Below are 26,448 nucleotides of genomic sequence, written 5' to 3'. Positions count from 1 at the left end.
GCCATCGCCTAAACACTGTTACTGCAGGGAATATTGGAATGACAAAAAATGGCAGGAAAGAACCGGTGGTGGTGGTTGTTATTATTATTATTGTTGTTGTTGTCATCATCATTATTATTACTAGTTGTTGTTGTTTGTCTTTTAAAGAAGGCAGGGAGTTAAAATTAGTATACAAAATGTGCTGAGGTTTTCATATGGTGAGGTGAGCGGGAGTCACATTCTAGGTGAGCTGGGAGGGAACCAATTACCGAGAGGGGGAAAGTGAGGACAGAAAAGGAGGAGTGTCCTTCGTCCTATTGGGAGATTTTTCCTTGGGGGACATGGTGGTGGCTAGGCTACGAGAATGAGCACTTAATGTCTGGGGTGTGACAAGTCGAAGACTATGTCTTAGGGGACTTCCTTTTACTAAAGTCAGCATGACTGCTTTATGCTTACTGAGCGGGTATGTGAAGCTATGTACTCTGTCCCGTTCTTATCAATTAAAGAAAGTCATTTAGACAATAATGTTGGCATAGCAAATACCCAGTGCCTGACACAGATTTTGGAGGCACGAGAAGGATGTCCAATGACAGATCTGAGATACAAGAAAGCACGTTCACATTCTGAAACAACACGCCAAATTTAATTGGCAAAAACTTTGTAGGGAAAGATGAAGACTTACACTGGAGGTCCCAAAACATTAATTATAAAGTAAATCACAAAGTAAAACCGTGGGGTTCAGATTAACTGCTTGCCCAGAAAAATATCCTAGGAGTTGGGTCACTGTGGCCTCAGAATGAGTCACTGTCATGTTCCGGTTGTCAAAGAACATTACTGTGATTTTTAGCAGCAAATTGAAGCTCAGTGTTCAGACCAAGGGAGGTCGTCACACAGGCCTGCCCAGATCTCATATGGTGAATGGTTTAACTCTGACCTCAGAAATGCAAGATGATTCCTTCACCCCAGAGCTTCCGGCCTTCCTTTCTGCAGTGAAGACCTGTGTATTTAGTTGTTAAGGAATAGACCTTAAGTCCTTTGGTATTGGCCATGAGGTAATTCTGGTGTCATGTGTTAACACGATGAGAATATAAACCGTCCTCACTTGAATCCTGTCAACAGCTGGTGATCCCCACAGCAGCACCATGAGTAAGCATGTTGAGATAGAGAAGAACCGGTCTCCTCTCGTTTGTTTTTGCAAGCTGATGTGACAAAGATATCTCTGTAAGTCCGTCCTCGTGCCAACAGCTGCATCTGTTTTGAAGTTTGCAAAGGCCGACTCCAATGATATTTCCTGGCACCATTATTGTTTCTCAGTATAATTAATCTCGGTATCAGAAGAATAGAATAGAAAAAAAAAAAAAACCAAACCCTTGTTAGTCTGGGCACACCTAATATTTCCTCCAAGTTGTCACTACCTCCCTCACCAGGTCAGTGTGAATTTTGCTCTTTGTTGAGAGAGTTGCTATATAGTCCCAAGGTGGCCTTGAACTCTCGATCCTCCCTTTCCAGCCTTCCAAATGCTGGGGTTACAAGTGCACATCACTGCACGCAGCATCTGCCTTCTGTGAAACAACTGTTTCTCCTTATTTTCCCAGTCAGCGGATGGGAATTATCCCATGGTAGACTCTGTCCTCTGGGTTATCACTCCGTGCTCCCAGATACTGGAGCTCAGTAGGAGCAGCCTGTCAACGTCACTTCAGAGGAATCTGCTCTATGGTGTAGGGAGGGAGGCAAGTCTCTGGACTTGGGGATGAGTGTTCTATTGCTGAAGGAGCTGTCTGAGGTCGTCACACCTCAGTCCCAGGCCTATGGCTCAATGATCTTAAGGAAGACGCTCCATGGACACTTCTATTTGATGTTCTCTTCCCCTTGGTGAACCTACTGCGTGTGGTGAAAGAGAAGGGTTGGGGTCCTGGTGCTCTGCACAGTGCAGGACACACACATGCACACTCCTGCAAACAAACCAACATTTATTGGGCAGTCCTGCCCTAGAGATGCAATGGTGGGGAGAGCATGGAGCCTGTGCTCAATGTTTTCATAGTCCAGTAAGAGAGACAGGGCACATGGGGTACATTAAATTATTCTTAAAGCTTCACGGTGTGGGGCTGGAGGATGACTCAATGGTTAATAGCTCTTGCTGCTCTTCTGGAGGACACATGTTTGATTCCCAGCACCCACATGGTGTCATAGAACCACTTGTAACTCCTGCTCCAGGATGCCCGCTTGTGACTTCTGTGCGCACCAAGTTTGAACATGCACATACATACATGAAGCAAACACTTATACACATAGAATAAATACAATTAGAAATTAGAAACTTCATAATTCATTAGAAAAGTGAACTGAGATGCTACTGATTCTTTGAGTTGCAGTTGTGACAGAGCAGTCACAAAAGTGGGGACACATACTCTGCTGTGCTTGCAGTTATGCCTAGCATAACTGTCATCAGAGACTTCACTCAGCAATTGATGGAAACAGATGCAGAGACCCACAGCCAAACATTGGGTGGAGCTTGGGGAATCCTGTGGAAGAGGGGGAGGAAGGATTATAGAAAGCAGAGGGGTCAAAGACACCAGAAGAAAAACTACAGAATCGACTAACCTGGGCCCATAGGGACCCACAGAAATGGAACCATCAACCAGGGAGCATTCAGGAAACTGACTTAAGCCCTCTGCACATATGTAACAGTCGTGTAGCTTAGTCTTCATATGAGATTCTTAATAGGGGAAGCAGGATTGTCTCTGACGCTATTGCCTGCCTTTGGTACCCTTTTTCCATTCTGGCTTCCTCTTCTAGCCTCAATAGGAGAGGATGAGCCTCTCTTACTGCAACTTGATGTATCCAGGCTGGTTGATATCCACGGGAGGCCTCCCCTTTTCTGAAAAGAAAGGGAAGAGGAGTGGATGGAAGGAAAGAATTGGAGGGAAAGTAGGAAGAGGAAACTGCGGTCAGGATGTAAAGTAAACAAATTGATTTTAGAAAAGAAGATAGTGAGGTAGGTTCAGAGAATTTGGATTTATTGGTGTTGTGAAAGAGATTAGGGTGGCAGGATGAACAGGAACTCGGGATCTCAGATAGCATCTAATGAAATAGAAAAGAAGACAATGGACTTTCCTATACATTAATGTCATCTAATTAAATGTTATAATGAAGTATGTTATATAGTTACACATACTGTACAATCCTATTGTAGTGGAAGGAAGACTAGTAGTTTATAGTCTGTTGCCCTCTTCCTTTCTCCCACCCTCTTCTTCCCAGGCGAGATTCAGAGAGGTCAGTGGAGCATCATGGTGGAGAACTAGAGATTCTAATTTCTAAGGCGCAGAAGCCAGCAGGTAGCCCGTGGAAAGCAGGCTTCATTCCAGTTGTTGGGTCCTTCCCCTGATTTTTGTGGCATACCCTGGTGGGAGAGTTGGGTCAGAAAGTACCTGGTGGACACCAGGTCTGAAGAATCTCTCCTTTTGGGGCCCATGAGCTTCAGTAAATAGACTCAGACCTCTGGCCACACTTAAGTCTTCTTGTACTACAATGCAACCCAGTGTTCTAGGGATGAGTTAATTTTTGTGGTTAATAAACCACCCACAAAGCAAGGACTTTATCTTGGGTTTATAAACCTTCTGGTTCCTGCCCTCGGGGAGTTTTAATTCTAAGATTTCATGATGTAGTGCTTTAATATGTAGATCCTTGCCCTACTTCCAAGATCTTTGTGGATTTCCTTTGGGTTCTGTGCAGACAGTAATATAGCACTTTTCTTGTAGTTGTCACAAAGTATTTGACCAATACTTTTAAGGGGAAAAGGTTATTATTGTCTCCTGATCCCAGACGTTGTCAGTCCACCAGGGTGGGGAAGCAGGATCCAGCACTCAGAACAGTGAGCACCTGTGGCTCTTGTGTTTTCGCACCATGGTGGACCGGGAGCCAAGGAAGTGTGACCTTCAAAGGCTCGCCTCTAGATACTTACTCTGCCAGCCGGGTCCCACCACCTAAAGATTCCACAACCTCCCAGGATTCAAACCATGAGCCCGAGGGGGAACTTTCCTATTCATATCCCAGCATCTTTTGTGAATTGTGACCATTTGAGTCCCCCTTTCCTGGGGTTTGTACCTTTATTTCTTTTGCTTAATTAGCTATACTGGTTAAGACCTGCAAGACAATGGCGGACAGAAGCAGTAACTGGGGGGTGTCTTCTCCTTGTTTTGGATTGGTTGGTGGGATGATTGACTGATTAATGCTTCCCATACTTTATAAGAAAGACTGATGCTTTCTCGTGGAGACCTTCCATCAGATAGTTCTAGTTTAAACCTTTTACCTCATGCAAAGATGATTTTTAAAAGTATATCCCCAATCAACTGGATGTCCCAAACTATTCAGTTCATGAATGTGGGAAGTTGTATCCTTAGACCCTCTCGTATTAAATTGACAATACCCCTGAAGCAAATCTAACTTGATTGTATTTTTTTCATTCACTTGTGGCTTTGGTCTATCAATAATGTGCTTAGACTTTTTCCCGGCAGGGTGTGAAATTTAACGTCTTTTTCCTTTTCCTGACTTTGCCATTGCGATCGAAGTCGTAGCATCCTCTCTGTCAGGTCCCCTGGGGAGTTTTTATAATTCTCAAAGAAGAAATCATTCAGTTTGGCAGAACTGGCTATGCAGTAAAAGCTGTCTAGTCCAGAGAAATCTTGCTGGGAGGTATTGAACCATGAGCTCTAGGTTTCAGACAGCCGGGGGAGTGGGGTGTTCCCTTTCTTCTCGGGGTCTGTTTTGCCCCCTGCACATTTGCTTGTGTTTATATTATACCCATTTCACTCCTGCCTCCCTCCCTCCCACTCTGTCCCTCAGGGTCTGTCCCAGCGTCTCTGTGAAGACCCAGGCTTGCTTGGATCCTTGTTTACTGATTAGTTTTGCTCAGCCTTTATCTCCCCTGTTGTAGTTTGTATTTATCCTGTTGCATTGACTTAAACCAACCTCCTAATTAATTCCCAGTCTCTCTTTCCAAAAACAGGCACTTAAGGGCGCACACTTCCTTCCAAACACCATGGTAACTGGGTCCTCCTTGTACCGTATCCTGTATTCTGAAATACGCCGTGTAATTGGGAGTTTGACTTCGTTACAGTGTCTGTGTTTTATAGGATAATGTGTTTATCCTTGCCTCTTATTCTTAGTCTAGAATTCTCGATCATTCGTGACCTGAAAAATGTGGCTTTTTGTTACTTCGTTTTGCATTTTTTAAAGAAATATTCGAAGGCTGAACATGTGGCACTGAGCTAGAGAGGAAAAGGCAGGAGGATCTGGGAGTTCTAGGTCAGCCAGAGCTACATAGTGAGACCCTGTCTCAAAAACCCAAAGTTAGTAAGGAAGGGAGTAAGCAAGTAAGTTCCCCTCCTGTTCGTGTAGGAGGCTACTTTTTAACACCTTTAGATTACAGCATGGAAATGCAGGAGGCAATGTCTCTGTCCTGAACCTTCAAATACCAACTCTGGTCACTTTCCTCTGGACATTTTTATCAGCATCAACCCATATTTTAGGAGCTTTTATTTGGAAAACTGTGTGAACATATACATGTTGCCATCAAGTTCACCACTTTTAATATACTATTAAATTTGTTTTAACTTACACATTAAAAACGTAAGAACTGTACATGGTAATTGGATAATGTGATTTTTTTATACATGTATACATACATTGTATAATGTTTGGTTCAGATTAAACACTTTGGGCTGTGGAGACGACCCTGTGGCTAAGATGCTTCCTGTGCATCTCCAACCTCAGTTTGAATCCCCAGCATCCATGTAAGAAAAGCCAGCTATGGCTGTAATCCGAGGAACTGCAGCATTGGGAAGGCAAGGACAGGTGGATTATGGGAGCTCAAGTGACAGTCAGCCAAGTGAAAATGGAGAGTTTCAAGTTCAGTGAGAGACAGTGCTTGGGGAATAAGGTGTATCACAATAAGGACACCAACACCTTCCACAGGTATACACACACCCCACACACACACATGCACACACATGCACACACATGCACACATATGCACACCCATGCTATCTTAGTTAGGGTTTTACTGCTGTGAACAGACACCATGACCAAGACAAGTTTTATAAGGACACCATTTAATTGAGGCTGGCTTATAGGTTCAGAGGTTCAGTCCATTATCATCAAGACAGGAACATGGCAGCATCCAGGCAGGGATGGTTCAGGAGGAGCTGAGAGTTCTACATCTCCATCTGAAGGCTGCTAGCAGAATACTCCCAGACAGCCAGGAGGAGGATCTTAAAGCCCACAAGGCCATACCTACTCTAACAGGGCCACACCTTCTAATAGCGACACTCCCTGGGCCGAGCATATACAAACCATCACACATGCATACCCATGCATACACCATACATGCAAACCATGTTAAATGTTGCTATCTGTACATTACCTTACAGTGAGAGTCTAAGGATTTAGAGTCTGGCCCTTTCAGCCTTCTGAAATACAGAGGAGGCTAGTTATCTGCGCTTTCCTCACTGCGTCTTGCTGCTGTTCTCAATTTGTTATTTAGAATTTATTCCTCAGCCTGTGCGAATCCTCTGCCCCAGCCTACTTGCCCAGCCTCTGGGAACCACTATTCTACTCTATGCACACAGTGCCCTCTTGATTCTAGGTGAGGTCAGAGGCAGTACATGTCTCTCTGTGGCTGACTTAATTCTCAGCCTGCAGTGTCATGCAGCCATTTCCCAGGGTTCTCTTCATCTTACAGAATGGATGGCTGCTCTGTACTCTTAACAATCCCTTCTTTCTTCCCCGTCCGAATGATAGCGTGGTTCTACGTCCCATCTCTCTGAATTTGCCAAACCTTGGTACCTCATGTAAGTAGATCATGTACGACTTGGCCTCCTGTTACTGGCTTATTTCACACAGCATGTTTTCAAGGTTTAGTCTTGCTGTGGCATACGTCAGAAATGCCTTCTTAAAGGCTGCATTATATTCCATTGGATGTGTATGCCTTTTTTTTTGCCGGCCTTGCCACTCATTGGTACTTAGGGGCATGTCCACACTTTGGCTTTTGTAAGTGATGCTCCTGTGAGCATGGACACACAAGTCTTTAACACCTTGCTTTCAGAGGCATTAACTGCTCTATATGGTAATTGAATGGGCCTTATAGGCCTTGTCATGATGTCACATAATGTAACACAATGTCACTTCAGCAACAGGATCCCTCATTTAGCTCTACTCTCAAGCCTCATCTGGCCCATCTGGCTCATGTCTATATTTTAAAGTAAACCAAATCAGTACCTTCATTCTGTCCTCAAAAATCCCTTCACAGGAGTGCCCAGATCTGTGCTTGATTGACTCGCTGTAGGACAGGCCTCCTGGTGGGAGGGGTGGGTGTCTTTGGGGGGAGATTGTTGAACTTCCTGGCATTGTTACAAACAGGTTCACAGGTCATGGGTGTGGTGCAGGGTTTTGCTTTGAGGTGGTACAGTCCCAGGATGCTGGGTGGGGAAGGATCTCTACTACTGTGTGGTGACAAGGTTGTGGGGAAGCTAGGGAGGTCACTGCTGGAGCCCAGCCAGATGAAGAGGTGCTCGTGGCAGGTGGAAGGCACGCCAACTCCTGAACAGCTTGCAGTTCCCCAGACATACCGTGTCATCTCCGACCCTTGCCTCCAGCACACGAGTCCTCTAGCCTGGAACATTCCGCACCGTCTGTGACCTCCTCATCAAACTTCTCAGGCCTCACATGCAGCCTGTGTGCTGTTACAGGGCTCCTCAGGGCATCGCCCCCCCCCCACACTCTCACCTACTGAAGCCGAGCTGGGCCTCTTGCTCCGTCCTCCCTGTTGGCTGGAGACCTCCCTGAAAGCCAGGATTTTGTGTGCGTTCCTTTGTGTGTGGCATTTGTGGGGTCAGTTCAGTGAAGACGCTGAGCGTGAGGCAGGCATGACATTCCTCTTGGGGACTGACCAGGCGCAGTTGGGGTGGGTGCACCCACATATATATCCATGTGAACGTCTGAACACTCCATGGCACGTGCAATAATGGGGTTCCAGCTCTGCAGATTTGGGGTACATGTGGAGTTATCTCAGTCTGGTATGATCTGATTTCGCACATTCTTCTCTCATATAAAATAATTATCCTAATAGAGGTGATTCATTCTGTTGTTACGTCTCACAAGATACCTGTTTGGTGACACTATTAGCTACTAATTATACATCATTAAAAAAAAAAAAAAGCTCAATCTTTAAGACATTTTATAAGCAGGCAGATCTCGGTCTACAATAGCAAGCTCCAGGCCAGCCCAGGTTACATAGTGAGACCCTGACTTAAAGCAGACATTCTGTGACTTAGAACAGAGAACTTCTCTAGTTGTATTCTAGGCACTCAAGAAAAGGGGCGGGGGAGGCCTCTTTCAGTGAAATACTGCTTAAGAGGTGTAACTCAGAACATCGAACACTCAGATCAAGTGTCCTTTTAGGGGAAGGAAATGATCAATCGGCCTCTAATGAGAAAGTGAATTGCAAGTGTATCATTTCCGTGACTCAGACATTCCTGAAGTTGAAACTTTAAAAGTGAGATGCTTCTTAGGTGACTCAGCTGAGTGGGCAGCGGTGGTATCTGAGATTTAATCAACTTAAAAATAAAATAATGCCAGGGTCTGGTTTCACCCTGCTGCCTTCCCTGCTGACCTGTGCCAGCCTGCCCACCCACCAGGAGGGGCCGCGCTGCCTGCCAGACGCCCCATTTGTAATCAGAGATGCCACATCATGAACCCACGGATCGGGGGTTCGAGATTAGCATACGCCAAAAATATTGTTTTTATCCCTGCCCCCTTCCTTTATAGTGCCAGGACCCTCTGTTTGTTTTCTAGTGATCTCTCTTGGAGAATACAAACCCGAGATCTGAGACTTCTTGCTACAGTCTGCTGTGAATACTTGGAGATTCTATTTCAAGTCAGAGGCAGGTCTCTAACTGCCATGGCCCATTGGGAAGGGTGTTTGTGTAGAAGAATAGTCGTTCCTTGCGGGTAAGCTGAGTTCAAGTGGCTGGCTCAGAAAGGAATAGACACAGCCTTCTGTATGTAAATAAGTGTCTTTAAACATTGTTTTAGTTGGCTTTGGAGTGTTGGTCTTTAATGTATTTTCATGGGGGCAAGAGGCTTGAACCCAGTGTCTCTTGCATATTGCCACTGAGCTGTAGTCTCAGCCCTAACCAGGTTGGTTGTCTCTGTCCTTAACCTTCTCTCCCATCTATGCCTAGTTAGGAGACTAGTTAGGGAGTCTTGATCCGTGACTGCTGGGCTCACCTCCCAGTACAGAATGTAAGGCTGTGCTGGGTTCATTCGAGGGTATGGCCAAGGGGGGACTTCGGTTCTATTCTCTTTGCTCTCAAGACCTTTCACGTGAGGAAAACAGAGTAACCTGAGAGACTGCCAGATTCTCCCCCACCTTCCAGAAGATCCTCCAAGCAGCTAACCAGGCTTTCCTTCCGTCCTACTCACTGTGTCTTCCAGCCCTTCCATGTGGAGAAGAGTGATCTGACGTCATCTGTGCTGCTGTCTTCCAAGAGCCAACTCAAGGCCGGGTTGACAAGGGCTTGGGGGATTTGCTCTGATGCCTGGACACCAAGTGTCTTTTCTTGGCCTCACCTCCTGTGGGAGAACCAGGGAAGCAAGCCTGGGTGTCACACAATGCTGACACATGCTTCTCTTGGCCTCCTCTGTCCAGACAGCTGCACAACTGAGTCTTGCAGCCACTGCCTCTGGAGTGGGGTCATACACAGACTCTCTGCTAGATTCCTCTTGATAGTATTGTCAGGTAGAGTTTCAAACAAAACCTTCCTCCTCCCCTTCCCCTCCCCCTCCTTCTCCCACTCCTCCTCCCCTCCCCCTTCCTGCTCCTCTTCTCCCTTCTCCTCCTCCCCCCTCCTCCCTAACTGCTGCTCTCTATTATCTGTAAGTTGTGGAAGGCTGGCTTCACAGCCTCACAGGAGTAAGCTTAAATATTATAATTCCTCCTCCCTCCCTCCCTCCCTCCCTCCTCCCTCCCTCCCTCCCTCCCTTTCTCTTTTTTGAAACAGGGTTTAGCTGCTGCTCTGTGTGGATGAGGTTAGCCTTAAATTCCCAGAGATCCGATTGCCTCTGCCTCCCAGAGTGCTGAAATTAAGGTGTGCGTCATCATGCCTGACTCCCTCGAAATATTTTAGCACAAGATAAATGCTTTGTTGTTTTATATAAAGCTGGTCTCCAGTCTCCTGCCCTTGCTTTTCTGCCTGGAAGAAACTGCCCAGCCCTCTGCTCTGACGAATGACCACCACCCTCTTCTCATGTGTCTTAGGAAGGTGTCTCTCCCCACCCCACCCCCATCTTAAGCTGGTCTTGCCGGTTGAAAGGCCCTTCCCCAAGGAAGGCTGACATCTTCCTATAGGTTCATCCCTCCCCCTTATTTAAACAGATATTTGCTTGTCCTTGCAAGGACACCTTGAGCTATGAGGTGACATTATTTTGTCCACTCTCTCTTCCAGCCGGTTCCTGACAGGCTAAATATCTCATTGGTCAAGGCCTTCCACTTTCTTCAGTGCTGGCTTTTCTGGCTGGCCTCAGTGAGCCAGCACTCTGGTTGTTACTGTCCTATCACCTCCAGAGCATTAGCGAACATCCCAGACATGATCTGGCGAGCAGCCCCTACCTCCCTTCTTCGCCTGCCATTTAACCTATCACCATAGCCTAGGATCCCTCCAGATCCTTAAGAGTCTCGTCTCTTGATCGCATGATCTAAATGTGGTCTTCTAAACCTGATGGTCGTAAAATTTCCATCGTTTCTACCATCTATGTTAGTACGGTTTTTAAAATTAGAAGTTAAAATTTTACCCATTCATTTTATTTGGTTATATTTCCATCTTTCACTTAAACTATTTGTGGAGAAGACAGGGGACCCAGTTAATGTTATCTGACCACCGCTCAGATTTCCACTGTACATGACTTCGTGAGTCAGTTTAAAACACTTTGATAAGTTAACCTTATCCTTGTTTGCTCTTCACCACTCCTCCGATCTAGGAGCTGTTAGGATTCCCATATTACAGACGAGAAAACTGAGACAAGGATTTGTCCACAGAGCAAACTGGGCCCAGGTTCTCATAGTTCTCAGCTTGCGTGTGGAACCCTTAGCGTGGTTGTCTGTCCCGTGAACTAGCTCTGCTGGGTTGCCTTCGTCTAGCACTGACAGGCCGCCATGTCAGTGTGCCTAGCATGGTGGCTGGGCTGGGGTGCTTCATCAGGCTCTTTCTAGGTAATCAGGGCTCACTCTGGTTTTAACGGGATGCTGTTGGTTACGTTTGAAGCTAAAGTACTGTACTGATTACCTGTAAGTTGTTTCGTCATGGCGGTATCATGCTCTCTCAGTTCCCTTGCTAAAATCCACATGTAACTTACCTGTTGTGTTCCCAGGCCAGCTCAGCTAGTTAGTGTATCACTCAGGGAAATGCAGCCATGTGCTGTGACTGGAGCTCTTTTGTTGGATGGAACTTACTGTTATCCAGAATCTGCCCTCCCCACCGTAACTGGGTATAAAATTCCTTTCTTTCCCCACTTGGCGCTGAAACATTCTTTTTTTTCCCCACAAACCTCAAATCCCTTTGGGAAAAAGGGCGCTTAACAGTTTTTCCTCTACCAGGTGCTGTGCCACTGTGGCTCCTGAGCCAGTGCCAGCTGCAGTGTCCCCAAAGAAATGTGGTCACCCAGGTGCTGGGTGGCTCCCTTCAGCCCAGCCTCGGTTAGAACGCCTCTTTAGCACAGCAGGGAGAACGCTGAGGCCCCCTAGAATGCCATGCAGCAATGGTGTGACCTGAGTCGCTGGAGGCCAGGCTCATCTAGGGCCTCTTCCCGGAGGAAGGACTCAGGTAGAGAAGGTTCTCAGATGAGCTCTGCCCGGGATGAGCAGGTCTTAGCCAGAGCAAGGACTAACTGTCTCAGGTAGGGGTTCCTTACATTATTCGGGGTTTCCAAATAGCTGGTGCTCAGTTCCAGGACACTGACTGGAACGCCAAAGAGGCTATGATGAATTAGGCATTCTAGTCACGAGTGTGAAGGAAATCAAAGTAAGCACTCACAGATTATGTCAGAGAGGAGAGGAAATCAAACCCCGGACTGGTTCAGCCAAGTCAGGGGAAATGGCTTGCATTTGCCCTCTCTTCGCCTCCTCCTCTACTTGAAGCCTTAGCTGTTTGAGAATAGCCTTTGGGATTCTGAACATTAAGGCTCCGGGAAGAGCACCCCTCTTCGGTCTTTCGTGTCGATCTTCCACTTGTTAAAAGCAGCTTTTAGGAACACGCTGAAGCATCTGGTCATGCTTTGCCCCCCTTCCCCTGTTCTAACTCTTGCTACTAGAACTGAACCCTGAACCTCAAAAGCCTTAAACTTTACTGCAGGCATTTGCAGGGAGTGGCTCTCCGGATGGCTCGGGCATGGTCTCTACTGAATCTAAATTGTCTGGGCCCTGCTATAGAATGTTCGAATGACTTGTGCTAGTTTTCGCATCTAAAATAGTTCACAGACAGAAAATATTTCAGGGCCTTGAGGAGATAATTTTAAAATTGATCTCTAAAACTAATACACAGGAACCTTGCACACTGCTGGCCCATGGCGTGTGGCGTCTGGGGAGATGCTACAAATAATTGTACCTCAAATTTCCATTGCTTATTTAGTCAGTAAATTGAGTCCGAGAGTATCTAAGGAAGTCTCTTTAGAAGACGGACGTGCTTCCATTTGGAAGTGTTTTGTAGAACGGCGCTCACTCACTGCAGTACAACTCGGGGATGGCAGAACTGATCTGTAATTGGGATGTACAGGACTGGAGTTGTTGACCGTACACTGCTATTGAGCATGTGGTCCATTGACTAACTTTAAATGGTCATAGGGAATAGTGACAACTGTATTGAACATCGAGGTGTTAGAAGGAACACATTGGGCTATAGTGTAGTTCTCTGGTAGAGCACTTGCCGGGCAAACAAACGCAAGGCCCCAAGCTCAGGCTCTAGTACCATAAAAGGAAGTGGTGGTAGGAGGTGGGGGCAGGGAGAGAGGGAGGGAGGGGGGGATCCTTCATGCTATAGATGAATTTAAGGGGTTGGAGACACGGTTGGTAGCTCAGAGCACTTCTAGAAGCGGATTTGATTCCTAGCACCGACACGATGTCTCACAACCATCTGCAACCCCGTTCCAGAGTATCCAGCGCCCTCTTCTGGCCTTCCTAGGCACTGCATGCACATAGCGCATATACATACACGCAGGGAAACATTCATAAGCAAAATAAAAAATAAGTCTTGCATAGGTAAATTTTATCTCCTAGAGAACAAGCCTTACTATGCATGGTGATGGCAAGTAGAGGTTGCATTTTTAAAGGTGTTTGGTGCTTTTATTGCCTAATTAAGATGTTAGCTTGTTAATCTAGAATGAGAAACATAGAAGACCTTTCATATAGGAACATCCCACTCAGGGTTGTTCTACTAAGCCCATGAATCTGTACCTGGCTTCATCCAGGGTCTGCTGAGGGCTTGGGTCTTGACCATCTATACTCTCTTCCATGATGTTTGTCTTTAACAGGTTACAGAGGCATGGGCAGGCTCCTCGGGGTGTTGAAGACGGTGTGTGATGTGTATCACAACTGATGAAAGTTGTATCAAGATAAAGGAAAGTAGAGAGGTAGTCATCCAGGTGGTGAGGAAATGCCGGATGCCGGAGCAGCAGCAAGGGTCTGAGGGAAAGACGGGATGTGTCTGCTCACTGCTACCCAGTAGGAGCTGAGGAAAACGGACAGGCACCAGAGGAGGGGGGTCTCCAAAGTACTGATTGTACTTTGTAAAAAGCCAGTGTTCTTGTACCCATCTAAGGCATGCAACGTGTTATTGTGGGGTACACACAGATAGTTAGAAGGTTACTACAATAAGGCCAAATAACCCTCTGTCATCTCATATACGCTTAACCTCAACTTCTTTCTTTGTTTTCAAGGGGAATCAGCAAACAGTCCCCTCATTCACTGTGGGTCCCTAATGCAGTCCAGTTGTATTTTCTTCATTATCTGAACTCAGTGTGAGAGTAGAGAAATCTAATTTTTGAGTGCTTGGCTGATATGTGCATATTTGTGTGTATGTGCATGCATGCGTGTGTGTGTGTGTGTGTGTGTGTGTGTGTGTGTGTGTGAATGCATGCCACATATGTGTGGTGTCATTGGGAGCTAGAAAAGGTTTTGTAAATCGCACAAAGCTAAAGCTGCAGGTGGTCGTGGGCTGTCCTGTGTGTGTGCTGTGACCCTGGGGCGAGCATCAAGGCCATTGCCCAGCCTCCAGGCCTCCGTTCATATTTACTATATTAAATCATCTTTTCATATTTACTGAAACAAGACAGGAAGCAGGTGACACAGCCCCTTCCAACAGAGGTGGAGGTTTAGCTCGAGAGCAGCTCTGAGTGAAGGGAGTTTTCATTGTACATCTCTAGAAAGAGGTGCTGCTGCTCTCAATGAGAAGGACATCACCACGGAGAGGTAAGAAGGGCAGAGAATTAGATGCAATTCTAAGTGAAATCATGAAGCGGACTGTGGCCCATAACATTTTATTGCCACAGCGCAGCTTGAGAAAAGTTAGAATCGCAAATCATGACATGATGGGCTTGGTATTCGACAGATATTTTCCTGAAAGTGAATGACAGCCAAGGAAAATGTTTGATTCTGCCAATGATGGGAGGAGGGAGAAAACAAAAACAAAAAAGGAAAATCCGTCTTTCAAGTGAAAACGAGGAGTTTTGAAAATTTGTGTCTTTCACCAGGAACTTGACAGTCCCTGGTACTTAACAACTTCTCCAGTGAGATTGGTGGTCATGTTAACAAAGAAATAGAGTGTGTGTGTGTGTGTGTGTGTGTGTGTGTGTGTGTGCGCACGCATGTTCATGTGCATGTATGTGCATGTGTGTACATGTGTATGTGTGTGCATGTGTGTGCTCATGTGCATGTATGTGCATGTGTGTACATGTGTGTGTGTATGCATGTGTGTGCATGTGTGTGTGCTCATGTTCATGTGTGTGCACCACTGTGCACATACACAGGTCGGAAGAAAGATTCAGAGCATCATTTCTCTCCTTCCACCTCTTATATGTTCCTAGCCTTGAACCCAGGTCTTTAGGCCTTTGCTGCAAACACCTTTACCCTTTAAGCCACCTCACTGGTCCTGTAATGGACTTTTTCTTCTCTTCTCTCTCTTCCTTCCTCCCTTCATCCCTCCCTTCCCCCCTCTGTCTCTCTCTCTGTCTCTCTTTCTTCCTTTCTTTCGTTCTTTCATTCTTTCTTCGTTCTTTCAACATTGTCTCTCTGTATAGCTCTGGCTGTCCTGGATGGACTTTCTCAATTTGATAGATATTTTAAAGTATCCCAGTTTTAATTTCTAATATCAATAATTAGTAGATATGACAGAAGCAAATACCAAGATCAAAAAGTTTGAAAGCCATCAATTTAGACAGCACACACCAGTACATTGTTTGTTTGCTTAATGCATGCTTTAGGGTGTGTGTGTGTATGTGTGTGAAATGAAATCTTAAATGTACATAAAATAGTATACAGAAGCAGAAAATCAGCATTGCAGTGGTTCTGACTCAGGGTTGGGCCTCCAGGCTTGTAAGCTCCAAATGGAAGCTTCCAATGAATGAAACCGAAGTTTTAAGATCTTAAATGGCGGAGTGCAAGCAAAATGCTCCTGACAGTTTTGGTCACTGCTGGGTGTTTTCATGGAACCAAGGCTTGATGACATGGCCACACTCCAGAGTGGGCCTAGCTCTGACTTCATAGAGACATGCAGAAGGATGTAACGATATCATAGCAGGGAGACTCAAGATGCCTGGCAAGAGAGCACCCTCCTACAACACCCCCAGCCCCTCAACCTTGGTAGACTGTGTTCCTTCTCCGCTGCAGGCTTTGAGAGGATTTGGTTCATACCCTTTCCAGTGGGAATACACTGACCCCCTTGGATTCTCTGACCCCCACAAAGGTCTCATGTCGGACCCTATTTGTCTGTCCTGCAGCATCCAGAATACCAGCCTGCGTCTGCTCCCAACACCCTAAGTCAGAAACAGTCGTCGCAGCAGTGTGAGGGTCACTTATGAGTAGGATCCATGTTCACAACAGGGTCATCATGTCCCTGATCTGTGGGATGGAACACTTTGTATCCCAAACAGTGGCTGAGCTAACATTACTCTCATGTCCTAGGCCTTGGAGATGAGCTCACCCTCCCCAGCCAGCAGCTGTCAGTGGGTTTCCCTGCCTTCCTATCTTTCCGTCTCCGTGCTAAGAAACCTGCCTACTCTTCAGAGACTGACCTTGCAGACTTCAGAGCCCTTCTGTTCTTTGTCCTATCTGTTGGAACGTGTTGCTCTTTTGAAGTTTAAGTCTGGACACAGCTGTCCTTTTCACCTCGTGTCTCACTAAAACTGTATGAGCTCAGAAAGCACTGGGTCCGATGTCTCCCCTTCCTTCTCCTTTTTCCCCTCTGTACTAAGTCACCTTCCCAGTGCCACCCTTACTGTCACTCCCAAGCATCTGGTCAGCCCTTGGAGGATGTTGGTAGACACAGAGTGTGCATTAGATCGAGAAACATATACTAGGGCACTAAAGGATATTTACCTGAGTCCCTGAGGTTTACACAAGTGGGAGGGAAGCATTGGTGATAAGAAGAAAAAGATGTGCTTGAGAAATGGCCGTGCACGAGGACTTGGGGGGCAGGCAGCTGGCCTGCCAGGAATTCTGTTTTCTTAGTGTCAAAGTGGGCATGCACAACGGCCTGCTGCGGCTGTCTGGACGTTTATACTGGAAAGGGCTGAATGTTTGACCGTCCCATGCTGCCCCTCTCCCGCCCTTGCTCCTTCAGAGTCCTGCTTTCAAACTTGAGGCTGGTTTTTAAAAATGTTTGTGTGCACTTAGATTAAGGACATATAAAATACTATAACCTCCCGAGGCCTGAATTTGGCTAGAAAGTATGACACGTCTGGACCCAGCTCATGGTTTGTACTCTCTCGTCATGAGAAGAATCTGGCTGCGTTCTGACTTCCTTACTTGTCTTTTGGGTATACTGTCTGGGGATCGGGGCAGCTCAGAAGTTAAATGGACAACGCTGACTGCATTTCACTACACATCAGAACTCATTGTCCCCCAACTGCCTCATGCCTCATGTTTGTCCTCTTTCCTCTTTTCAGGGATCCCTATCTTCTGGACCCAACTCTGGAGTACGTAAAGGTAAGAAAACAGGGCAGAGCATGGAGTTGTGACTTCCCAAACACGGCCCGCAGTCTCCCTCATGTAGAGAGCTGGCTGTGGCACCTGAAACAGCCAGTGGACATTTAGCTCACGTGGGCCTTTGGTGAGCTTGGTAAAGGTCTCAAACCACCCTGTTGGTGTCTATGGCCTTTTCCCCACGTCGACCAGATATGTTTTAAAGTTTGGAGTCACGGGTTTGTTTCTGTTTTTGTTTTGTAAGTTCTGGCTTACACACTATAATACCTCCAACGAAGTCTGGAGTCTGCACCGTATAATCAAACTCATTACTGTGACGCTGACATAGACTATTCACACCGGGTAAACAGAAAACAGAGGGCTATGTGCATCCAAGTCACAGGTTTTTTTTCTCTTTTTTTGCTACTGCGGTCATTCTGTTCTGTTGCTGAGTGAACTCTTTTTTGATCTCTTAGTTTTAAGGTTTGGGGGGATTTGGGCAGGGATTTCGAATAGGAGTTGTGGGCAGAGCTTTATCTTGGGTAGAAGGATGGAGGCTCTGGGGCTTTAAGAGCTGTCTTTTCCTTTCTCACGGCCCCCTCGGGGCCAGAGAAAGCCTGCAGCTCAGGGGGGCTCACAGTCAGTGCCGTTTAGCTGCTCAGCCTTCTGAACTGTCAGCCCTTTTTCCTTCCCTCTGCCCTCTTCCCACTTTGGGGTGTGGAATTTGCTTTACCGTATTTTACTTTTCAGCTATAATTGAATCAGGTCCCTCCCCGAGAAGAGCGGCAGAGCCTGTCACACTGGGATTTGTGACAATGGCTCTTGCTGCGTTTTACGAGGAGTCATGGCACGAGTTATGTTGTATGATCTCCCCCCTGAGGGCCCATGGCCTACCTTCCATATTCAAAGCGTATAGGCCCATTGCTTCTACGGAGAGGAGAAATCTAGTCTAATCACCGGTTCCTATGGAACATTGTAACGGAGTGTATGCTGATGGAGGTGGGAATTATTTCTTCCCCTTTCTTATTTCTGAATAGCGTGTGAACTATGGGAACTGTGTGGGGCAAGCCTGTGAGCCTAAGCCAGCAGGGCCACCATACCACATCTGGTCAGAGGTTTATAAACTGTGTCTGCACCACCCCTGTACGTGGCATATCTATTTTCACACGCGCTGTGCACTGCTAAGCCTTGATGATACTTAAAGGCTGTGGTCGGATTCAACTGTAGCAAGAAAACAGTGTGCGTTAGAATGACGTGATCCCTGCTTTAAACGTTACTCCATTCCAGGGTTCAGAGATTGGTTACCTCCTACCAGAGCCTCAGAGCCTCTGTTCACCAAGTATAACCCTGATCCTTGCTCCTGTAACTCATTTCCCTCATTTTATAAAATGCTAAACCCCTTGTACAAGAATTCCACGATGAATCTAGCTAAAGATAGGCCATTTTAGAATGGTCTGTTTTAGTACAGTAGCTTTCACATCTCTGGGGTTTTTACCTGTCTACAAAAAGACCAATATTCATAGATACTAAATGAAAGATTTCAGAAATAACCAGTTCATAACTTATGTGCGTTTCGGGGGAGCATCTTGAAATCTTGCTGGGTGCTGCCTTTCCGTTAGTCACACAGTAGTAGATGATTGCCACAGTGTTGCAGTGCTTGTGTTAAGTGATTGTCATAGTACTGCAGTGCTTGTGTTAAGTGATTGTCATAGTACCGCAGTGCTTGTGTTAAGTAGTCCTCACTTTCTATGGGTTCCAGAGCACAAGAGAGTGATGTAAAGACGGCACTGGGTGACACACAAATGACTAGATTGATTCTGTTCCCCTGAGCAGCCCTGCAGGGCACCTAGGGGAAGCAGTATCTATAGACTATGTTATTACCTATGATTTCAGTCACCCACTGAGCGTCTCGGAATATATCCCTGGGGATAAGGAAGGACTCTTTTATTATCTTGAGTCATTTCAACTCCTTCATATGAGTGCCAGTCACTGTGGGCTGAGCTGTTTAGTTTAAGAAGCCACTCAGTAGATTTCAGCATCTTCTACTTATCCTTGCCTTCCCCCCCAGCAAGATGGATGCCCTTCAGAGTCTAGAGAGTCTTTCCCCGATAAGATTTTGTTTTGTTTGAGGGGGAGGGAGGTCTGATGTTCAGTAATGTTGAGCTTTCTCCCTTCCCTGACTTGAATCCTGTCAGAGCTTTAAACAGTGCCTGCATCCTTCTTGACTGCTGAACAAAGCTTGGTGGGGTTGTTTTTTTGTTGTTGTTCCTGCCTGCCCCCCCGTGTGTGTGTGTGTGTGTGTGTGTGTGTGTGTGTGTGTGTGTGTGTGTGTGTGTGTGGTCTGAGGAGACCAGAAGTGAGCATCAGATCTCCTGGGACTAGAGGTGCAGATGGCTTGAACCAAAGCTGGATCCTCTGGGAGAGCAACAACCACTGAACGTCTCTACAGCTCTCAGCTTTTATCATTTTCTTACTCTTCCCTTGGTCTAAAGAGGTGGCTGAGAGGAAGGTTGAGCTAGCATGACTCTTTCATCATCTCAGGGGCCCAGAAACCTCCAAAAGAACATGGAGAGAGGCCTCGAGCACGAGGATCTCACCTGTCAACCTTGAGTCAGTTCTGCCCATCGCATCACCTCTGAGACCGTCCCTCAGAGACAGTCGGACGGCATCAGAAAGGCCTAGGTCGGAGTAACTGCTGCCTGTGAAGGGAGGTGACTGAAGAGAGATGGAGACCAAGCATAAGTGTGGACAAAGGGAGGCCTGGTTTGGCCCCTCAGCTTTGAGCTGTTCCTTTCCTACAATCTCCTGGTGCATTCAGTGTCTTTGGGGCATCTAGAAAAAAGAAATCCTACATTAAGCATGTTGTGTCTTGAAGGGCCCTTCTGATAGCTTCACCATTGGCCTAGTGAGCAGGAGCCAAGAAGGTCAGATGTTTAAGGGTTTAAAATTACTTTAGAACAAAAGTGGTCTTCTCAGCGGCCAAGCCTTATCTGAACAGAAGCATCCTTCTGTGGCAAGGCAGAGAGAGTCTGTCTGTCTTCCCCATCGTGAAGCTGCCCTCTGCCTCCCCAGCTTGAATCTGACCCCATAGCTGATGGCTGGTCTGCATTGTCAGGACAGACAGGGCTAAAGGGAGAGAGAATCCAAACGTGGGCTCTGTCCAGTTGTCTGTCCTCCTCACACCTGAGTGTCTGCAGCACATTAATGTGTCATGGAAGGGGGCCGACTCACTGATGCTTGGTGCCAAGGTTCTTTGTTTATGGAGTGGAAGGAAATCTACCTGGCTGAGAAGCCCCAGGGTGGGTGGGTGGTGGAGTTGCTCCTGGGCCCTCCCACCTATACCCTAGAGGCTGCATTTGATGTGTGGATGGGTCAGGAAAATAAATGGACGATCTGAAGTATCCCCCACCCCATGGGATGGAGGTGGTGTCTGCTTCCTCACCGATTTCGTGTCTCCTCTACCCTTGGAGAGTGTTGGATTTCCCCCTCTTTTCTACTCTCCTTGCCTCATGAATATTCTCCCCTCACATTTCCCCTCTTATAATAGCTCAGAAGGCTGTCATCCTGAAGGTTGGACCCATAGCTGTCTTATATAATCACAGAGCCTTTTCTGTAGTCAAATATAACTGCTTCTCACTACACCTCACTGAGATCGGAATGTAGACATCTCAGCAGCCCCACCTTTCCTGCTGCCTACCCTGTAAGTAACTGACCTGGTTAGGGCTGCACAGCTCTGGAATTTTCCTCTCTGTATCTGGCATACCTGATGCTAGATAAAAACCAACTTTTTTTTTTTTCTTTTAGTAAACAGCTTTTAGAGGCAGTAGCCCTGGGCATGGCTGTGGTAGAGTCTTGTGCCCATCGCTTTCATGCCTGATCTTGTCGTAGGCGTAGCCCCGTCAAGACATATTCACTGTGTCCGGTTTCTTGACATGTCAGGTGATTGCTTAGAACGTTTGGTCAAGTTTGTTAGTGACGCTAAAACCATTAGTAATAGTTGAGTGTGATGTCCTCCCAATGGGAACTGGGTGATTTGTAATGTTGGTCTCCCCACTGAGGGGAGTTCAGTCCATACTCGGGTTTTAATTAGTAGGGTAACCTTGAACTTATGTCCTCTCCATGGAGTCCATCTTCCCCAAAAATGAGATTGTTAGGAAAGATCATTTTAACATTTTAGGGATCTCCATGTCTATGAGAGACCAGAGAGAAGGACATCTTTTTTAGCAAGTGGTAGAGTTCTTATGTTGTCACTGTGGTTTATTGTTGTTTGAGGAAGATTATGTCATCAAGACTGGCTTCAAACTCACTATGTAGCCCAGGCTGGCTAGCTTGAAATTCGTAATCCTTTTGCCTCAGCCTCCTGAGAGCCCATGTTAGAGATGTGTGCCACCTCCTGCCAGCTCTGCTATCACTCTTGATTATAAAATTGCCATGTTGTTTGGACCACAAGAAGCATTCCAAGTTGTATCTCAGACACTAGGACCAAGGTTGTAATGGATACTGATCAGCTACTGCTTCTGTTCCTTCCAAAGCCTGGAGAGTTCCCTGCCATCTGCTTTACGATCCATTATGTTGCAGACACAAAAACCATTCCTGCTGTGCCTAGATGATCTATATTCGACTTATTTTGTGTGTGCACACGAATTCGTGGAAATCAGGAACACTTGCAGGAGTCAGTTCTCACCTTCCACGTTTCATAGGTCCCGGGGATAGAACTCAGGCTGTCAGGGTTGGCAGTAGTCACCTATGCTGCTGAGCCATCTCAGCGGCCCTTCTTGTAACCTCTTTATAAACTTACTCTTACACCCACTCTTGTGTGTCGATAGTCATCCCATCTCCATGCACTAAATTCCATAGGCTTATATTATTCCGTCTTCCTTCCTTCCTTCCTTCCTTCCTTCCTTCCTTCCTTCCTTCCTCTCTTTGTACAACTTCCTTTTATAATTAAATTTTTAAATAATATATAATTGCATTACTTCCTTTCTTCTCCTCTTTCCAACCCCTCCCATCTCTGCCCCAACTCCCTGCCAAACTGATGGCCTCCTTTTGATCATTATTACAAAATGTACATACATACACACACACACGCACACGCACACGCACACAAATATATAAATTACAGCCTGCTGGGTTTGTTCAGCACAGCTTGTGTGTACATGGTTTTAGGGCTGACCACGTTGTAGTAGATAACCAATTACAAGACTCATCCCTGGGAGAGGCTAATTCTCCCTCTCTTAGTAGTCATTAGCTGCCTGTAGTTCTATGTCTAGACATGGGTCTCCTGAGAGTCCCCCTCCCCCATTAATATGCTATTGATATCACTATTGTTCGAGTCCTATTCAGGCAGCCATATTGCAGAATTATCTTGGGTGCGTGTTCCTGTCATTTCTGAGAGACAGGATCTCACAGCCGACTTCCTGGTCCTCCGGTTCTTAGCAACCATTCCATCCCCTCCTCCAAGATGTCCCCTGAGCCTTAGCTTCTTCAGCCAGATGGCCCACTGCTACTTTAGTGAAATCCATTTCCTGGCCATGCTTTAAAGTTGAGTAGGGATGTGATTGGCCATGGCAAGGCTAGGTGATTTTCTTCTAGGGGAAAAAATGTTTATTATAAGTTTTCCATCTTGAAATAGATTACTTTTAAGACAGGTAAATTAGGAAGCCTGGTGCAGTCGAATATATGGGCCGCTGGCATTTTCAAGTTAGCAATGAAGAGGCAAGTCCCCCCCCTCCTCCCCCAGTGCTGTGAGCAGCACAACGTGGCCTGGAGACAAAGGCCTGCTCCCCGGGGACCACATAAGGAAGTGTCAGGACTGGATGCAGCCTTTGTTTATGGCTGAGTTCCTTGTCAGCCTTGGCCGAGTCTTGTTGCCCACTTGCGAGCCTTAATAAAACTTGCAATCTCCAAGCCTGCTTCACAGGTTAGAAGAAATGTCACAACACTGGAGCTGTTGTGCTGAACGGGTTCCTTCCATATCTTCCTCTGGAGCCTAGGGGAGCCCAGGGGAGCTCCGAGAGGCTCAGAAAGCCATCCTTTGTGGGGTTAATGCTTATTCCCACAGGGTCTTCTAAGTGTACAGACATTAGTCTGCGAAAGGCTCAGATCTCAGTGAGGCCATTTCCCCTAGTAGGCTTGGGATACCTCAGGTCACCCAGCAGATGAAAAGAGAACTAATAATGCAAATTCCAGCACCGAAAATAAGCGCCCGGCTGTGGGAGGCTTTGGCAGAAGAGGAGGCAGCAGGGCCTCAGCTCCCTTTTGTGCTCAACATGGCTGCAGCCATGGTCACGGCTAAATAGCTGTCTTTGAGGGAAGTCCTTTCTTCCAGCAGGAAAACAGGCGAGTCTGCTCTGAATTAGCCAGCTCACAAAGTCATGAAAGGGACTCACAGAAACAATGGCACGCTGTGCATTCCGTGAGATTTTAACAAGTTATACGAACCAGATAATGGCCCAATTGGCTGGCGCTGCAGGTTTTTGCCTGAGTGTGCACATCCGCAGAGCCCTCGCTGTCCCCTGTGGGACCAGATCAGACCGGGGGTGGGTTGGGGGAGGGGGGACAGCGGCGAATGCAAAACCTCGCAGGCCAACTCTGGGCCCACGTTCAACTTCGCCCACTCTGCCCACAATGTGCCCTGTCGCTATTCTTAGGAAGTTTAGTGTTACTTACGGTTTAGAACATTGCAGCCGCCCGGGTAGGAAGACAGACAAACAGGGAAGAAAACAGCCCCTCAGTGCAGCAGAATCTTATCCTCCGAGCTTACAGAAACATGGACACGTTTTTAGAGAAGTAAAGACTTATCACAAAACATATGCTCATATGCAAGTGTCTGCGTATGTGCTTATATAGGACATTATTTAACACCATTGATGAATCGGAAACAGTCCAAATATCTGCTTCAGCCATGAACAAACCATGGAGACCCACACGGTGGCGTACTCTTCAGAACGGAGCAGGCACACAAAGCCGTTAGTGCATTGAAAGCACAGTGTGCTTCGTGACAAGATGGTCTCAAACAGGGCTGGAGAGATGACTCCACAGTTAAGGCCATGTATAGCTCTTACAGGGGCCCTATAGTCCCACCCATGTTGGGTGGTTCACAATCACCCTGTAACTCCAGCTTCCGGGGGTCTGACACGTTTGGCCTTCCACAGGCCCCTGCATTCCCATGCACAGACCCCTACACAGACACATGCATGCACATAATTAAAGACAAACAACTTAAAAACAATCTTTCAAAGTCTACCAGCTATGATCACATCTATGGTGACAGAAATGAGTCCTCGGTTGAAAGGGGTAAGCAAGGGCGTCTTTAGAAGGGAACTTTGAGGGCATGACAGGGGGAAGGAATGTCTTTGATGGTAGAAATAATTACCCAACTGGTCATTTGTCAAAGCTCACAGAATTGTGCTAAAAAGGGTGACGAGTACTGAATGCAAATTAGCCTGGCCTTGAAATGGAAGCGAAAATCTCCTCTCTTGGCCTTTGGGGACTGCCACCTCAGTAGGGTAAGTTTCCAGTTTGAGATGTGGTGCTTCGGTGAGGGCCGACCTCCCAGCAGACGGAGACAGTGTTCTTAGAGGCTCCACGAAGCTCACTCAAGCAGCAGATGTTTCCCCAGTGTTAGTCAGGAGGGGTCAGGTGAGGGGAAACTGTCATGAGTGTTTACCTCAGAGAGTGGCAGTGGTCACGGGGAGGCCAGGTGTTGTCAGAGACCGTTTGGAGGGAGAATTACAAACCATTTTATTGAAGTAAGCCAGCAGATCCTGGCAGGTCTTGAATGGAGCAGGGCGAGGGAGAGGAAGCTGGGGGCAGCTCAAGTTCACATGAGGGCCTGGGATCTTGCCAGAAGCTGGTCAGTTGAGAAGGAAGGGGAGTCCCACGTAGAAACCTTGTTACCACCATTATAAATCAACCAAGGCGCAGTTGAGGGTATGTTTAGACAAGAGTGAGGAAACTCCCACTCAAGGCCAAGTCTGGCTCACCCTCCTCACCTCCCCTCACTCTATTTCCCTCCCCCCATTTTTCTTTGACTAAAAATGGCTTTATAGTTTCAAGAGTGTTTTCTCCTTAATTAAAAAAAAGAGTGGCAAAATTATACAAAATTCACATTTCGGTGTATTAACGTTTTATTAGGACCCAGCCAGACCTGTACTATGGAGGGAAGGCTTGCTGAGCCCTGCCTTAGACTGTGTATTCCTCCCTTCCTCCCTGCCTCTCTGATGAGGTGTTACAGGCTTCCAACAGAAAATTCTGTCAGCTCATGCTGACATTGCCATTGTGCAACTTCATGCCACTGGTTCACCTTTATCTCGCCTCATGGCCCAGCTGTGAGCGCCTGTGCAAGGCCTGCGGTCTCACAGATGCAATACGTTGCCACACATGAGGGACTCGGCTGCACCTTGTAGGGCAGACACACTGACTTCCAAGCAGCATAGCTTTGCTGATCCGGTCATCTGTGCTGGATAAAGAGATGTACGGGGACATCCAGGCGTTTGAGGCCTGACCGGATCTTATCTAGGTGATTCCACAGGTCAGACACTCCTCTGCCAGGGCAGCCCGAGGTCTGGTCTGACCAGTGACTAGAATAAAGCGAATATGAATTCCTTGGGAGTTTATAGTTGCAAGCTTCAGCCTTAAAGCTGAGGTGCAGTGTTCCCTGGCCCACAGTGGCTTTTCTGAAACTACTCAGATCAGCGGTTCCCAACCTTCCTCATTCTGTGACTCTTTAATTCAGTTTTTCATGTGGTAACCCCCAACCATAAAATTATTTTGATTGCTACTTCACAACTGTAACTTTGCTACTGTTATGGATTGTAACGTAAATTCCGGATCTAGGCAGGAGATCTGACATGCGACCCTGTGAAAAGGTCATAGGTGTTGTGACCCACGGACCTAGACACCGTAAGAGGTGGAGAAGTCACCAGAAAACTGACAGGCAAGCAAGAATAAGAACTGTGGCTTGTTTTAGAACCGGCCCCATGGTTGGGCCTAAAATCCCATGGCACCTGTCTGCTTCTAGCCTCATGTCCTTCTTACCATCTTTTGTAGTCTTTAAACTCCACCACTTTGTCCTTCCTTCTGTCCCCAGGACTGCACCTTCCCTTTGCCCTACAAGGTTTTTGAGATAGAAGAGCTGAATGGCTTGAAGCCAGTACTATGATTTCAATTTGGGTTAAACTGTGCTCACTGATAAAAATAAATTGAAAATGTAACTTCTAGTACCTGGGCATGTGACCTTAGTT

At 46.7% G+C, this 26,448-nt stretch overlaps 1 protein-coding gene across 1 annotated transcript in view; it reads left to right on the top strand.

Annotated features, from left to right (window-relative positions):
* The window catches only part of LOC116895753 (breast cancer anti-estrogen resistance protein 3-like), a 35,273-nt gene extending 17,938 nt beyond the window's left edge, over nucleotides 1–17,335 (top strand). Inside the window, exon 3 of the mRNA XM_032896920.1 lies at nucleotides 17,188–17,335. Within this exon, the coding sequence (XP_032752811.1) occupies nucleotides 17,188–17,335 (148 nt within the window). The remainder of the gene's footprint in view (nucleotides 1–17,187) is intronic.
* The last annotated feature ends 9,113 nt before the right edge of the window (nucleotides 17,336–26,448 follow it).

This window comes from Rattus rattus, chromosome 3 (assembly GCF_011064425.1).
Source record: "Rattus rattus isolate New Zealand chromosome 3, Rrattus_CSIRO_v1, whole genome shotgun sequence".
Lineage (NCBI taxonomy): Eukaryota > Metazoa > Chordata > Mammalia > Rodentia > Muridae > Rattus > Rattus rattus.
Note: the sequence above shows the minus strand (reverse complement) of the source record. Positions and strands in the feature narration are given on the sequence as shown.